General features: G+C 30.5%; 1 protein-coding gene across 4 annotated transcripts in view; it reads left to right on the forward strand.

Moving 5' to 3' along the window:
• The first annotated feature begins 379 nt into the window (after nucleotides 1-379).
• LOC125071051 (hypoxia-inducible factor 1-alpha) overlaps nucleotides 380-14050 on the forward strand; it is an 89433-nt gene continuing 75762 nt past the window's right edge. For 2 of the 4 annotated variants that reach the window (XM_047681110.1, XM_047681111.1), the window contains exon 1: nucleotides 13328-13747. In XM_047681110.1, the coding sequence (XP_047537066.1) occupies nucleotides 13383-13747 (365 nt within the window). In that variant the 5' untranslated portion in view covers nucleotides 13328-13382. Of the gene's footprint in view, nucleotides 641-13327; nucleotides 13748-14050 lie in introns of those variants that run through there. The other 2 variants (XM_047681112.1, XM_047681113.1) reach the window with 2 other exon arrangements.

Consider the following 14050-nt stretch of genomic DNA (forward strand, 5'->3'; position numbering starts at 1 on the left):
GTTGAACATACTTTGCAGTTTGTATTGCCATCTATTACAGATTTTACACAATATAATATCGTCAATAGAGGGCACTCACACTTTGTACTTTTCCTTTGTTTGAAATTCTATACTATGATTGGCGAACAATATATAGATAGATGTAGTCCGACAGAAATTTAACGGGAAATTAATAACTTTACGCATATTTTGTGAATGTTGCCACTATATTACATATTTTATAAATTATATATATGATTATTTTATTACATAATATTAAACGTATCAATAATTTATAAAAAAAAATAAAGGTTCATTCATCAATAACGATAGATTATTTTAGTTACTTTTTATTATTGATACTGGTAACACAATATTATTTGCTCGATCGTAATTCGTAAGTTTCTGCTGCTACTACTGTGCAAGTTCACGACAACAAAGTATAATTGTTTGTGTAGTGCATTATAAAATGACCTATATTGTGATCTGTGAAACAATATTGTGATTAAATCATAAACAAATCTAAAAAGAAAATCGTGAAAAGCGATATGATACTCTCCTTGGCAGTGTTCTAAGATTGTGCTCATATCGTGAAGTTTCATAATAGTGTCACTATGATAAAATCCGAAATGGCTCCAAAACCCGCAAATCAGAAAAGAAGGTATGTATCATAATAATTTGAGTATTTCCCTTTGGTGTATTCTATCCTACAACATTCTCAGGATCATACTTATCACCTAACCTTAGATTCTGATTTTCCTGGTACGGACCTGCCAAGTGTCCCTGTTTTAACTTTCTCTTTAATATTCAATATAATTCACTGAAGTTATTAATTATTATTAAAATATATTTCTCCTGGCCTTTAAATTATTGCTTATGTTAACAATCTTTATAATTATAATATATCTACATAGCGATTAAACTGTTTGTTAGAGACGAATACGTATACGTAACCAATAAAGATAAAAGTTTGTCAGAGGAACAAAAATAAAAATACTTCTTTCTAAGAGAACATTTACATAAAACAAGATTCATAGCAATGTGATGTGTAACTTAAATAATGCTTCTGTATATCAAAATAAGTTAAGTTTTTCATTCTTTACTCATAACTTTTTTCCTGAAATATCGTATTATCCAATATAGTGAATAGGTATTGGATCCTATTCAATAAGTAATAAATACCTCTGATGTAGTTACTTTTATAATTACATCAGATTGGTACTCAATTAATAACTTTTATTTTTAACTTGTAATCTTATAGTACCTAGAAATACACAATCATATTGCAATAATACATTTTATATAACTGATTAGTTAGTCTAGTGGTTAGCATATAATGCTAAAGATCTTATAGTCTTTGGTTCATGTTGTTGGCAGTGTTGGTATGAGAGTACACAGAATCTGTGCCTCTCCAGTTTTGCTAGGTGGCCGGCCCATTAAACTTATAGTTTAATGGGCCGGCCACCTAGCCAAGGAATAGATGGGTCATATAGATAGGATAGTCCTATATATTTGGCAACTGGCAACCCGAAATGAAACCTGGTCTGAAAGATATTACGCTATATTAAAGCGTTTATTTGTCTATGGTTGTCAAATAAAACTTTTAGAAAGTCGTGACTTCTTCTTGGTCATTGGTTTTAAAATATTACATTTGCATTATAAATAAATCTGCCTAAGAGCATAAAACAATTATTAAGTTTATATCATTTCCAAAACTGAAATAAGATTTTTGGTAACATAATTATAAACAATTTAGTGAATAAAAGTAAATAAAAATATAATATAACAAACAATTTTTATCTATAAATATATTAATAATAGGACAGTAAGTTAACCATTCTTGGAATCCTCTCAAAATTTCCTGTTTTTCAGCAAGAACAGGATGTTAATAATGTCGACAATATTTTTTATTCATATAAGTAAATAAAATCAAATACTAACTCCACACATTCAAATTAATTTTATAACAAAATCATATCAATGTAACACCTGAAACAAGTACAAATATTATTTTACAGAAGATTAAGATAAAGAAAAATTTACCATAGAGTATTAAAACTGTAACTAGGGAGCTATTACAGTTTTAATATACAATGCATTTCCAAAACAATTCTATTGTAAAATCTTTTTTTAAATTTCATTATAATATTTTAAATCTCTTCCTTAAAAATTGTTAAGCAGGCTGATAAATGGGCCATTTGATGGTGTGTGGGCATCACTACCCATTAACATTTAATGTGTAGGAGATATTAAGTATTCATTGCATTGTCAATGTGCCACCAACCATGGGACTTAAGATGTTATATCCCTTTTGGCTGTTACACTGATTCGCTCAACCTTTAAACCAGAAAACTACATTACTATGTATTGATATTTTCCACCAAGTTTTATATACTCCAATAAGTTTTACATCCTTGTAATATCCTCTGACTGTTCACATCGACATCATAAGGTTACTAAAATCAATTGTACCAGTGGACGAGCCAATTTAAAAATTGTTATTTTCATTTTGTAACCCTATTTTGAATACAAAATTATTGTAAAATGATATTCAATATTTCTCCAACATAGCTAGTCTAGGCTTAGATTTAAATTTGAATTACATAAACATTTAACAATTAAACCACTTTATAAAATCAAATATAGTAATTTACAACTGGCATTTCTCTGTAAATGCCTTAAAATATGCACTAATTATTATTAACATGCTTAAATATTTCGTGTAATTGACTGACTTGACATTTTTTTTTTTTAATTAGTTTTGTTGTTAGTAAAAATAATTATTTATATAGGTTTTGTTGATATTGCTTTCAACGTAAATACAAACGGAGTAATGGTCATTTCTTAAGATATATCTTTCCAAGAATACTAGCAGCTAGTGATAACTTTTTCCTGTTATGTGTATTTATGGTTCAAAAGATCGTATAATATTATAATTAAAATTCGGAAGTATGAATATAACATTGATGCAACTAATTGACAATTCACTTGATAAACGAATATTTGGTATTTAAAAGATTAGATAAGTATGATATATGTATATTTATGGACCTTTGCTGACGTTTCTTTACTTTAACTAATTGACTGTTTGATGTTTTTATTGATTATTTAAATACACCCATTGTTTTGGGAAATATTGATATATTGATATATCCCAAAACAATGGGCCATGGAAACTTGTTCACTTTACAAATATATAGATAAAAACTTATCTTGAAATTTATTTTTGTCTTTATTAATTTTGACTCAACCCATTAAGTCAAAAATTATCATATTTAAGTAACTTAATCTATTCTAATACTATAAATGTCTAAAATTAGTTTGCTTGTATGTATGGTTAATATCCGGAACGAATAAATAAATTCAAAAATTTTAGTAGAAAGCTTTATTATTCCTGAGTGCTATAAGGTATAAATTATGTATAATTGTATATAATATAATTTTCTTTATTACAAAATTTTACCTGTGTGAAGTTGAGGCGATTCCCTACTAATAAATTTGAAAAATACAAATTAGAATATTATGTATATATGGATAAGATTGAAAATTGATTGATATGCTCTCAACTTTGAGCAGCTTCTGCTGTAACGAGATTATACATTATATGTATATGTACATTAATTTCCTTAACTCCACGTAATTCCCACAAAATGCACAGCAGTGCATTTTTTTAATTGAATAATGTTTTAATCTATACAAATATCGCTGATACATTTTGATTATATTATATTTATTATCGCAATAAAGTAATTACGTTAAAAGTATTTTTAATCGTCGATTTTGACATAAGTGCAATATATATTGATCAAATGATCAAGAATATCTAATGATATCTAATAATAAATAAATTAACATGTCTCAATTTTCGTTGGATTAATCTTGATATTTTATATATATTTTTTCACATAATTAAAAAATAAAACCATTGAGACATGTTCATTTTTTTATTATTAGATATTATTCGATATTTTTCCACCCAACAGTAATACTTAGTATTGTTGTGTTCCACTTCCGATTTGAAACGTAAGAGAGTGCGTGTAACTACAGGCACAAGGGACATAACATATTCGTTCCCAATTTTGGTAGAGCATCGGCGATATGAGGAATAGTTAACATTTATTACAGCTTCAATATCTTTGGGCGGCAGTGACCATTAACCTCCAGGTTGCCCACTTGCCCGTCCTCATACACATATATCTTTAAAAAAAAAAATCCTATATCAATGATTGCTGTACTGCCAGCACCAATAATATACGTAACGTTGTAATTTTGTATGTTTTTGTATTTAATATACCTACGTTTAATTTATATTATGAGATAATGATTATTATATTTTAAGTTTAATTATATTATAGCGGATACTAATGTAGTTAAATGCGTCATCATTTTAACTAATAATGTGCGGGGATTTACAAATTTCGTAATTAACTCGTCATAAGTTTTCATCCTGAATTTGTTCATTAAGTAAATATTGGTTGGATACTGAGAAATCACAGACTATACGATTTATTATTTACGTGATATTTTTTATCTGTTATTTGCTTACATGCAATACTTCACTCAAAACTTTGTTACTATCAAACTTTTTTCATTGTTATGATGTAATAAATTGTTCAAATTGTTGAAGTATTAGAAGTTTGGAAACGGAATATCCAGTACCTAACGATATTTTAAATAGTTATCATGTCTTATTTGTATTATTGGCTATGAATATATATTTATTTAAATAATAACAAATTTTACAAGCCCGTCTGAATAAAGTACCACCCACTCAACAGATATTCTGCCGCCAAACAGCAATACTGGGTAATGTTGTGTTCTGGTTTGAAGGGTGAGTGAATCAGTGTAACTACAAGCCCAAGGGACATATATATCATAACATCTTAGTTCAAAGTTCAATCAAGGTTTCGCATTGGCGATGTAAGGAATGGTTAATATTTCTTACAGCCCCATTGTCTATTTGTTCGTCCGCCAACCTATACCATAAAAAAAGGAAAAAAAATGTTTTTTCATAATGTCTCGTAAAAACTGGTGGTAGGACTACATGCAGGCCAGACCGCGGGGTGATTAACATTCATACATCAGTTATTACACAGATAAAGATTGTATTGTTAGGGTCTCTTTTGAATTGTTAGTAAGCCAGTGTAATTACAGGCTCAAGGGCTATTGCATCTTTAATCTCGAAGTTAACGCAGTGAGAATGTAGTTTAATAATATATTATTAAATTATTTATTTAAAGCAGGTAGACATGAGTCATCTAATGGTAAGAGGTCACCTTCGCAGGTAGATGACACTGCAATTGGCTCTCTAAAAAGTATAAAATCCCTTACGTCGCCAACCACGGGACTTAAGATGTCACTTGGGCCTGTTCAATTGTCCATATTGATGTCTATAAGATACAATTTTCCCTACATTATTTTCTCATAGTCTATTTATAAATGCGAAAGGTTGCTGTCCTAATACTAATACGTCTGACATCCACTGATCGTATTCCGGTGAAACCATTTTGTCAACAAAAATGCTCTCTGAAAATAACATCTTACCGCGCGTTGAACATATATTCTAAATGTTTACACTAGTAAACACGAGTTCAACAGCTAATCGTCAAATTATTTTAACTGAATTAAAAATATGCTACTACAACTGAATATCGACTACGTTTTTCTTAAAAAATATAGAAGAGCAAAAAAAGTGTCAATCTCTTTACATATAGTCAGTATAATGTATTGTGATTCGCGAAGAGTATAATAGAGTTACTGCATTTCAAGGCATGGGTGCCACAAGAGTCGAATAACTTAAGTGCATCCGTGAATGAAGGAGGTAAACGACTTAACCACCTGTATGGTGGCAGGGAACTAAACCAACAGCAAAAATATTTCCAAGCATGGTTGGCATCGAGCGATCCTGAATCGTTAAACAGCTGCACAACGTGGACAAAACCTTTTTTTCAGATATAATACAGCGACCCTAAATAGACGAAAAAAACGCTAAACGACCGATGTACCTACTGGTATAAAATTCATATGTATTTCTCTGCTCCAAATGAATTTTTGAATTGGAGCAAAATATCTATCTACTTATGACCTTCATTTTTCATCAACATAATACCCTAAAATAATTATCAGTGCTATCGTTGCTGGCGAAAATATTGACCAGTTTGAAAATTTTTCCTGAAAATTAAAGTTTTACTGTTTGTATCGTATTTATTCCTAGGTTATTAGTTGGAACTTTATACAATAAGTAACTGTTGTTGACACTTGTTTGAAGGCTTCTGATACATAGAATCACCAACACACAATAGATGGAAATACTTGAAGTTATCGTCTACATCATGTTCTCTAACATAATTTGCATCATAATTCAAGTCCTCAGCCAAGAATTCATCGCTCGTTATATTTACATAGATAAGGCCATTCACACTAAATAAAAAATGTTGCTAATATAAAAAATCCTGCTTTGTACATACAAACGAGCGATCACGGAAAAGTAAACAACACTTACAATGCATTGTTACGTAATTGTCAGTTTTCTAGCCAATGCTAATTCGGGTCAATGAAAATAGCTTCAGGGAGCACTCGAATGGCAGCTAGTTATCTTGGACTGGAATTTTCCTTATAATAAACTTGCGCTCTTTGGTAAATAATGGTAGGTATTTTGAACGTCAATTATTATATACTTAAGTCTGAAGTAGTAACTGGAGGAAACCGATCCAAATCCATGAGACCCACCAACTATGCCTTGCCAATTCGTCTCAAGCTTTCTCAACTTCGCGAAGAGTGTAAGCCAAAGGACTCACATATCCATTGCCTGGATCTCATTAACTAGTTTAACCACTGTCTTAAAACATTTTAAAAATATTTTACCTACTTTTTTTTAGCGAAAAGTTTACCCCCTTTTTTTAAATAAACACTAACACTAACTCAAATTCAATTTTAAAAATGTGTATATAAACTATTTCTTATCTTTATAAATTAATATTTGATTGTTGGCCCAAAACATTACCAATAGTTGTCGAAACAAATTATTAACATGAATTGTCTCAACAATTATCTTACATATACACGAAGCGGACTTTGAACTACAAATTAGAATCAAGTAGCTTACGATTCCGCCGTTCGGAGACGTGATAATCATTTGTTACTTGAACCGTTTGATAAATGGAATCAGAACTGCAATTTTCTTGCATAATCATTATTTAGAGTGAAATAATAAAATCATTTGTAACTTTTTGTCCATGATATCTATACTAATATAAATGCAAAAGTTATTCTGTCTGTCGCCTCTTCGCGATTGAACCGCTGAACCGATTTAGATGAAATTTGGTATGGAGATAGTTTGAGTCTCAGGAAAAACATAGGCTACTTTTTTAATTCACCCTACAAGCGGGTAAAATGGCGGGAGTTGGTTTGTGGGCTATAGGTATTTTTTTATAAATTTCGCGCCCGTAAAGTCGCAGGTTCAACTAGTATATGATACATTTGTTAATTTCTATCAAACAGCTTACCAAAATTATATTTCTTAAATCAAGACAATAAGACAAACATCAATAAGCGTTTTTGATTTAATAAACTAAGTACGTCCTAAGTTTCATACTTTGAACTTAAATAATAAGTATTTTGTAATTTGTTTATACTTTTGACCAAACGCTTCCACATATTTAAATAAAATTTACTTAATTGGTATACAGTGCAACCGGCCACGAAGATAAGAATCGAACAAGCTACAGGTGGAATATTAAAATATTGAAAAATACTTCGTAGAAAGTCGGAGTCCACGGAATTAAATGTACCACTGAATTCCACTTACACAACAACTGTAAGGCCATTACCATATAACATCGAAATCTTCATAAGCGTAGTATTATATTATTAAACCGGAGTGCAACGAACTCGGGAAACTTTTGGATGTTATATACGTAAGGTACAATAAGTTAACAACACTATAAATTATAACCTGCATCATCAAATATGCAACATATTAACATACTATAAATGACTGTATTCGTTCTTTTGGACAAAAATAATAGGAAACTTCCATCTCAATCTATTTAGTTTATGAGTGAAACCTGAAAAAACAAAACATACTTCATTATTATATTAGGATGACACCAGTGACTTTAAATCAAAATTAATTAAAAATGTTAACTAATATCGTTACAAAGTACATCTACAGATACGTCGAAACAATAACAAAATAATAATAATTGAATACAAAGTTAACCAAATGAAATAAGTATTTTTTTTCTTCAAAGAATTAACGGAAAATTTAATGAAGACTTTTCTTCTTATCCTTGTCACTCTTGCCAGTAACTTAATTAAACTATTCACAGTACACTAAAGTTTTAGACGTCATTATTTATTTTTTTTGTGTTCGAAGATTTTGTCCGAGTGTAGTACTTATATATTAGATCTTGTTTTTGGAAAAATGTGATGTGTGGCTTTGTGAGATATTCTATTTTATAGTAATGCGGACCCTATACGTAACCTTTTAGAGTACCAGGTTAGGAGACGGGTTAAGTTTTAGCCTCTTATTCGATCGATTAACAGTTTAAGAATAGCTTTTCTGGACGTTTCGTGTTTTAAATTTATGAGTTATTATATCATAATATAAATTTATGATAATATTGAACTAAAATTTTCCAAATAAAGTCATGCAGTCAGCATGTGAAGTGACACTTGATGGAGAATCTTCAATATCGGACAATTTTTATTTAAATTGCAGTATCTTTAGAATATTCTAGAAATTCTATGCGAACTAGTAACTATATAGACTAAACAAAATAATATGAAAGATTTTCCTCCTTCCTCTAGCGAATTCTTCCAAAGTACATAATATTCACTATAAATACATCAGCTTACACTTGAAATGTTTCGGGTATTTAAACTACTTTTTTAATGATCGTTTACTTTATTTTTACTTTCCAGATCATGAGATACGTTCAGACGTATTTTGGTATTTATTGACGTACTTTATCTGTGACACGTGAGACTGGATTTAAATCTGTTATCGCATTTTTTGAATAAAATAATATTGCACAATCATTATTAATATATTAAACGGATCTTTCTAAGTCTTTGTCAATAAAAAGTTATTTGATTTAAGCCAAATTTCTATTTTACCCGAGATCCACACTAGTAGAGTTACGCAAATAGCGGTAATTCATTCTAAGAATTATAATTCACATTCGGGGATCGCTTTTGGCGATATGGACATTTTGTAAGACGGTCTTTATACTTTCAAAAATTAATAATATAATAATAATAATAAATAACTAGTAATGAGTACATGTTAGACAAGTTAGTAGTTGTGTTGCTACATGTAAATTTGTAAAAATAAATATCGGAAGGCAGTTGGGCAAATGGGCTATATGTGTATGTGTATCTTATTATTATTAACAATAAATCAACCAATATAAACTAAGACTTTATGTCCGATTTGCACTTGCACTTGCCCACTCACCCTTCACACCAGAACACAAACATTTAAAGTATTGTTGTTTATTTAATTGTACTTATTTAACAGAAATGTTTTAAAAGTTTAATTGTTCGAGGTTTTCTTAATTTATAGTGATTGATTCAAATGTTATTATTCTATACGGATAAAGTACTTATATTTATATAAAGTTAGTGATAATGTTTTTTTAATTTAGAATTTGTATCATGTTTACACAAAAAAGCTAGACAATCGTTATCTGATAGGTATAAGGAAGTAGAAAAACGTTGAAACAGATAATGAACTTTGATTATTAATATCTTTAGATAGACTATCAAAGGTGAGAACGCATCGAAAAAAATAGTGGCCATCTGTTGGCAACTAAGTACACACACACTGTCTAGTAAAGTAGTATGACGTCTAGCGAGTGGCAAGCATAGCTGGGTTCTTTTGCAGTGCGACACTCTATCTATTACATTAGCAGCCTGTAAATTTCCCACTGCTGGGCTAAAGGCCTCCTCTCCTTTTGAGGAGAAGGTTTGGAGCATATTCCACCACGCTGCTCCAATGCGGGTTGGCGGAATACACATGTGGCAGAATTTCGTTGAAATTAGACACATGCAGGTTTCCTCACGATGTTTTCCTTCACCGCCGAGCACGAGATGAATTATAAACACAAGTTGAAACAACACATGAAAATTCAGTAGTGCTTTAATAAAACTTTTCATTACGAAAAAAAACATCATCAGCCTTCCAGATTAAGCACATGAAAATTCAGTGGTGCCTGCCTGGGTTTGAACCCGAAATCATCGGTTAATATGCACGCGTTCTAACCACTGGGCCATCTCGGCTCTCACTATATCTTTACATATAATTAGTCTAACATCATAAACGAATACGAATTGACAAGAGTTTAAAAAAAATATTTATTTAATTATTCGTAAAACATATGTTACATTTTTATTTACACAGTCTTAATAAATAACAGAGTCTTTAAAATACAACCTTTGTGCTCTAATAAAAAAAACTCGTTACACAAACAAAATATAAGAAAACAAATCGACTAGTATTAATTGCTACACGTCGTCCTTGGTGTCAAAGTAATCTAACCATACGTGACAATATTTTATTTATACTTATATTCTAGAGCATAATATTATGACACTAGAAAACAATAACAAGAATATATGATATAACAAATATAACATTATATTAAATCAATTGACGCTATTGACCATATTTATTCACCGAGTCCTTCTGTTTCCGAATCATGAATTTCCTTTTGTATTATATTTTAAGCTATATTATTGAATGAAATACTAGATTTAATTATTAAAAAAATATAATTTTATCAATACTATAAATTATTCTATGAATAAAATTAATTAATATTACTGCGCCACAATCGCAGCGCTCCAAGCAATTTAAAATTGCTGTAACAACTTAAACTTTATATTTATAGCTACAAGGTTGATATTAGAATGAACAAAAAAATGGGTTGATTACCTACGACCTTAATGCACAAAATGCTATATTAAATTTAAATACATTTGTAACTAGTTTGTGTAAACTGAGGGCATTTTACGCCTTATAATTAACCCTCTTAGCTGATCAATTATTAAAAATCTTCCTTAATTCTTTCCTATGTTATACAAGGATAACCGGAGAGACTGCGTAGTATGTCAGTTAGTCAAATTATTATTTTATAAAAAATGAAAGTAAATGAAAATTCGTATTTAAAATTAAAGGTATGGATTAATTTTAAGCTGAACGTAAAAACATTTTAAAATATATGTTTCAAACATGCTGTTAACTAAACGATTCTGCGTATAATTGTGCGTCCAACGAAATTAGGTTAACTGACTACTAAAAAGAGATAACGACGCGAGACTGCAAGTTAATATGCAGTTTTGGGAGACCCAATGCCACGTTGGTAGATAATATAAATCACTTCTATGACTATATAAAAAAATTTTATTTATACAAAGTTACTTGAAAATTTGTTAAGTAAGCCGAAGATTATATGTATTTATCACTGAAAAAATTAAAAACTAAATATTGAATATTAAGCTGTTCATGATTAGCTTATGCCAAGTTTCATAAAAAAAAAAAAACTTTGATTATTTTGGTAATACAAAAAAGCTAACGACAAGCAAAATATGATGGCAAATAATATTAGGCATTAGTAGCAAAATAAACGTAAACAGAGTTCAGTAGCCTTTACAAATTTAAATGAACACAAGCAATCCGACATGTTTTTATGCGCCTTCGTCGTCGACATTGCGTACGCCATCTTTAGTAACTTGCCTCTTAATTACAAGTTCGTTACCAGTGCGTGACATTTTATCATCTCGTGATAACTGCACATTTAACCTGATCTCATCCGCTCATTACCTTTTAGAAAATAATGTTATCTTCTTTCAACTTAACCATATACCACTTAACTGGATCTCTTGATAATTGTCTTTTAATATTTTTTATTATAGCTTTTCGTCATGTCACCACGGCACAGATTATTTTATTAAAGTTACGTTCGATGAATATGACATTAGGGAGATTGATCGGTACAGTCAAGGTCACATAAAATGAAGTCTGTCATAATAGAAGTAGTTTCAATGTGAACCCGTAACCTGAAACAAGAATAACATAAATGGTTGAATTTAAAAATAAATTGTTCGTATAATATAATACTGGTATAAAGAAGACAATAATAAAACTATTTACAGTTTAATTTTTGATAATTAATACCTACAAGGTCTATTTATTTCTTTTGGTCGTGTCATATTTTGTATAAAAAAAACTGGGGGGCTAATTCTACTAACAAAATGTAATTTTATCGTAATCGAATCGAAACCTAATTGTATTCCATTATCCGTTTTTTTATTCTATTAACAAAACTACCCAGTTGCGGTTAGGTCGAATTTGGATCGGAATATATATATACAATAGAAAATGTATCGTAACTGTTATAAATTAATAGGTAGGTTCCCAGCTACGATACAGCTAAGAATTATTTTTGTGAAGAATAGTCGAACTTCTTCTATCATATCTTAGTAGGATTAGCCCCCAGGTAAGTTATTCTATTATGACCACTCTTCGATAACGTTGAGAAGAGGCATGCTAAGTGGTAATAAGAACGAAGGCCAATTAATTATAGAGGAGTAGAGGGATATTTACGGGGTCTTAATGAATCAGTTTTACTTAATAGGAAAGCAAATCCCTTTTTATTCCTTTACAAATAACACCCAATAACTACCAAACGAAAAAAAGGATTTAATTGGCAAAAGTAAAGTAATGAATTGTTTTCTCTTTGTATATACAAGATCCTTACCGTCCGTTAAATTTCCGTCGTGATATGAAAAGCTGCGAACGGTGAAAATAGTAATAGCAATTTCACGTTTTTATATAATTGCCCATTTTGTATCATATGATGTTTATTTTTTATCAGCACCTGATTGATCGGTACGTTATGACGATTCCGATAAACGTTTGATAAAATTTTAATGTAACCATCATATTCACAGCCTAAGTAATTTAAACCATAATTTATTATAAGTAAGAATGTAAGTAACTTTTCAATTAAATTTACATACTACGAACAAAATTTGTATTGGCTTTAATGTGCCACGTACTACATCGACCTTGTAAAGATATATCTCTCTGGTGATCTCCAATAAAATCAGAATTATTATTCAAAACACATTATAAAAAGAAACAAGTCCTGGAAGAAACGTTATCAAAAATCTGTCACAAATAGTAATTGATGAAACGAATATCGTACATATATTTAATATCCGTCAATGTAATACCCAGACAGGGTCGAAATTAATCATGAGTTATCAATTTTTGCTACCATGCGAGTTATAGCGGGCGAGATAAGCACATCTTTGCCGCTATCAGTTGCTCGTCGATTATGTAGCCCGATGGACTGTTTTATAATTTCATTTATGACTAAAACAAAGTATTTAGTATGTTGGTGAACGGGGAAAATATCACCCAGCGATGTCCAGTGGTCGGTAGCTTCGAGGAAACAGGATGGAATGTGCAGTGTCCGATGTCGAATCAGTGGTCGAGGCAAACAGTGGACAATCAGTGCAATTATGATATTTACAATAGCTTCAGTGATTTATCAGTGCAATGCTACGACAGGAACTACTACCGAGACAGTGTCCCTCAACAGTACTATCCACAAAGAGTGGTGTACACCCAGCCGCCGAGTTTTCAAGCAGACTTGCCGTGCCGCCAAAGACAGGAATGGGACTACAATAGCACGTGCTACAATGTAGACGGTCAACCGTGCCAATACACGAATGTCGTCGACTTAGAAGACTTCATGTGAGTCTTGTGATCGCCTGATTAAGATGAAATTCTTCGCATACTAGTCATGACGAAGTAATTTATACACATAATTAATTATAATACTAAGCTTTAAATAGAAAACACTTTCAAACAATGCTTGTGAACGTTATCTTGCTAGTTACTAGGAACTCGAAGAGTAGGTATTCTGTATTTTATTTACATATATTTATAGGTTTTGAAGGCCTATGTTTTCTAGCCAGGTAACTTGATATTTGATTAATGCGTTGCTCCATAAAATATTTGACTTTTTTTCGCTGAATCTAATTATTACCATCCTAT

This window comes from Vanessa atalanta, chromosome 18 (assembly GCF_905147765.1).
Source record: "Vanessa atalanta chromosome 18, ilVanAtal1.2, whole genome shotgun sequence".
NCBI classification, from domain to species: Eukaryota; Metazoa; Arthropoda; class Insecta; order Lepidoptera; family Nymphalidae; genus Vanessa; species Vanessa atalanta.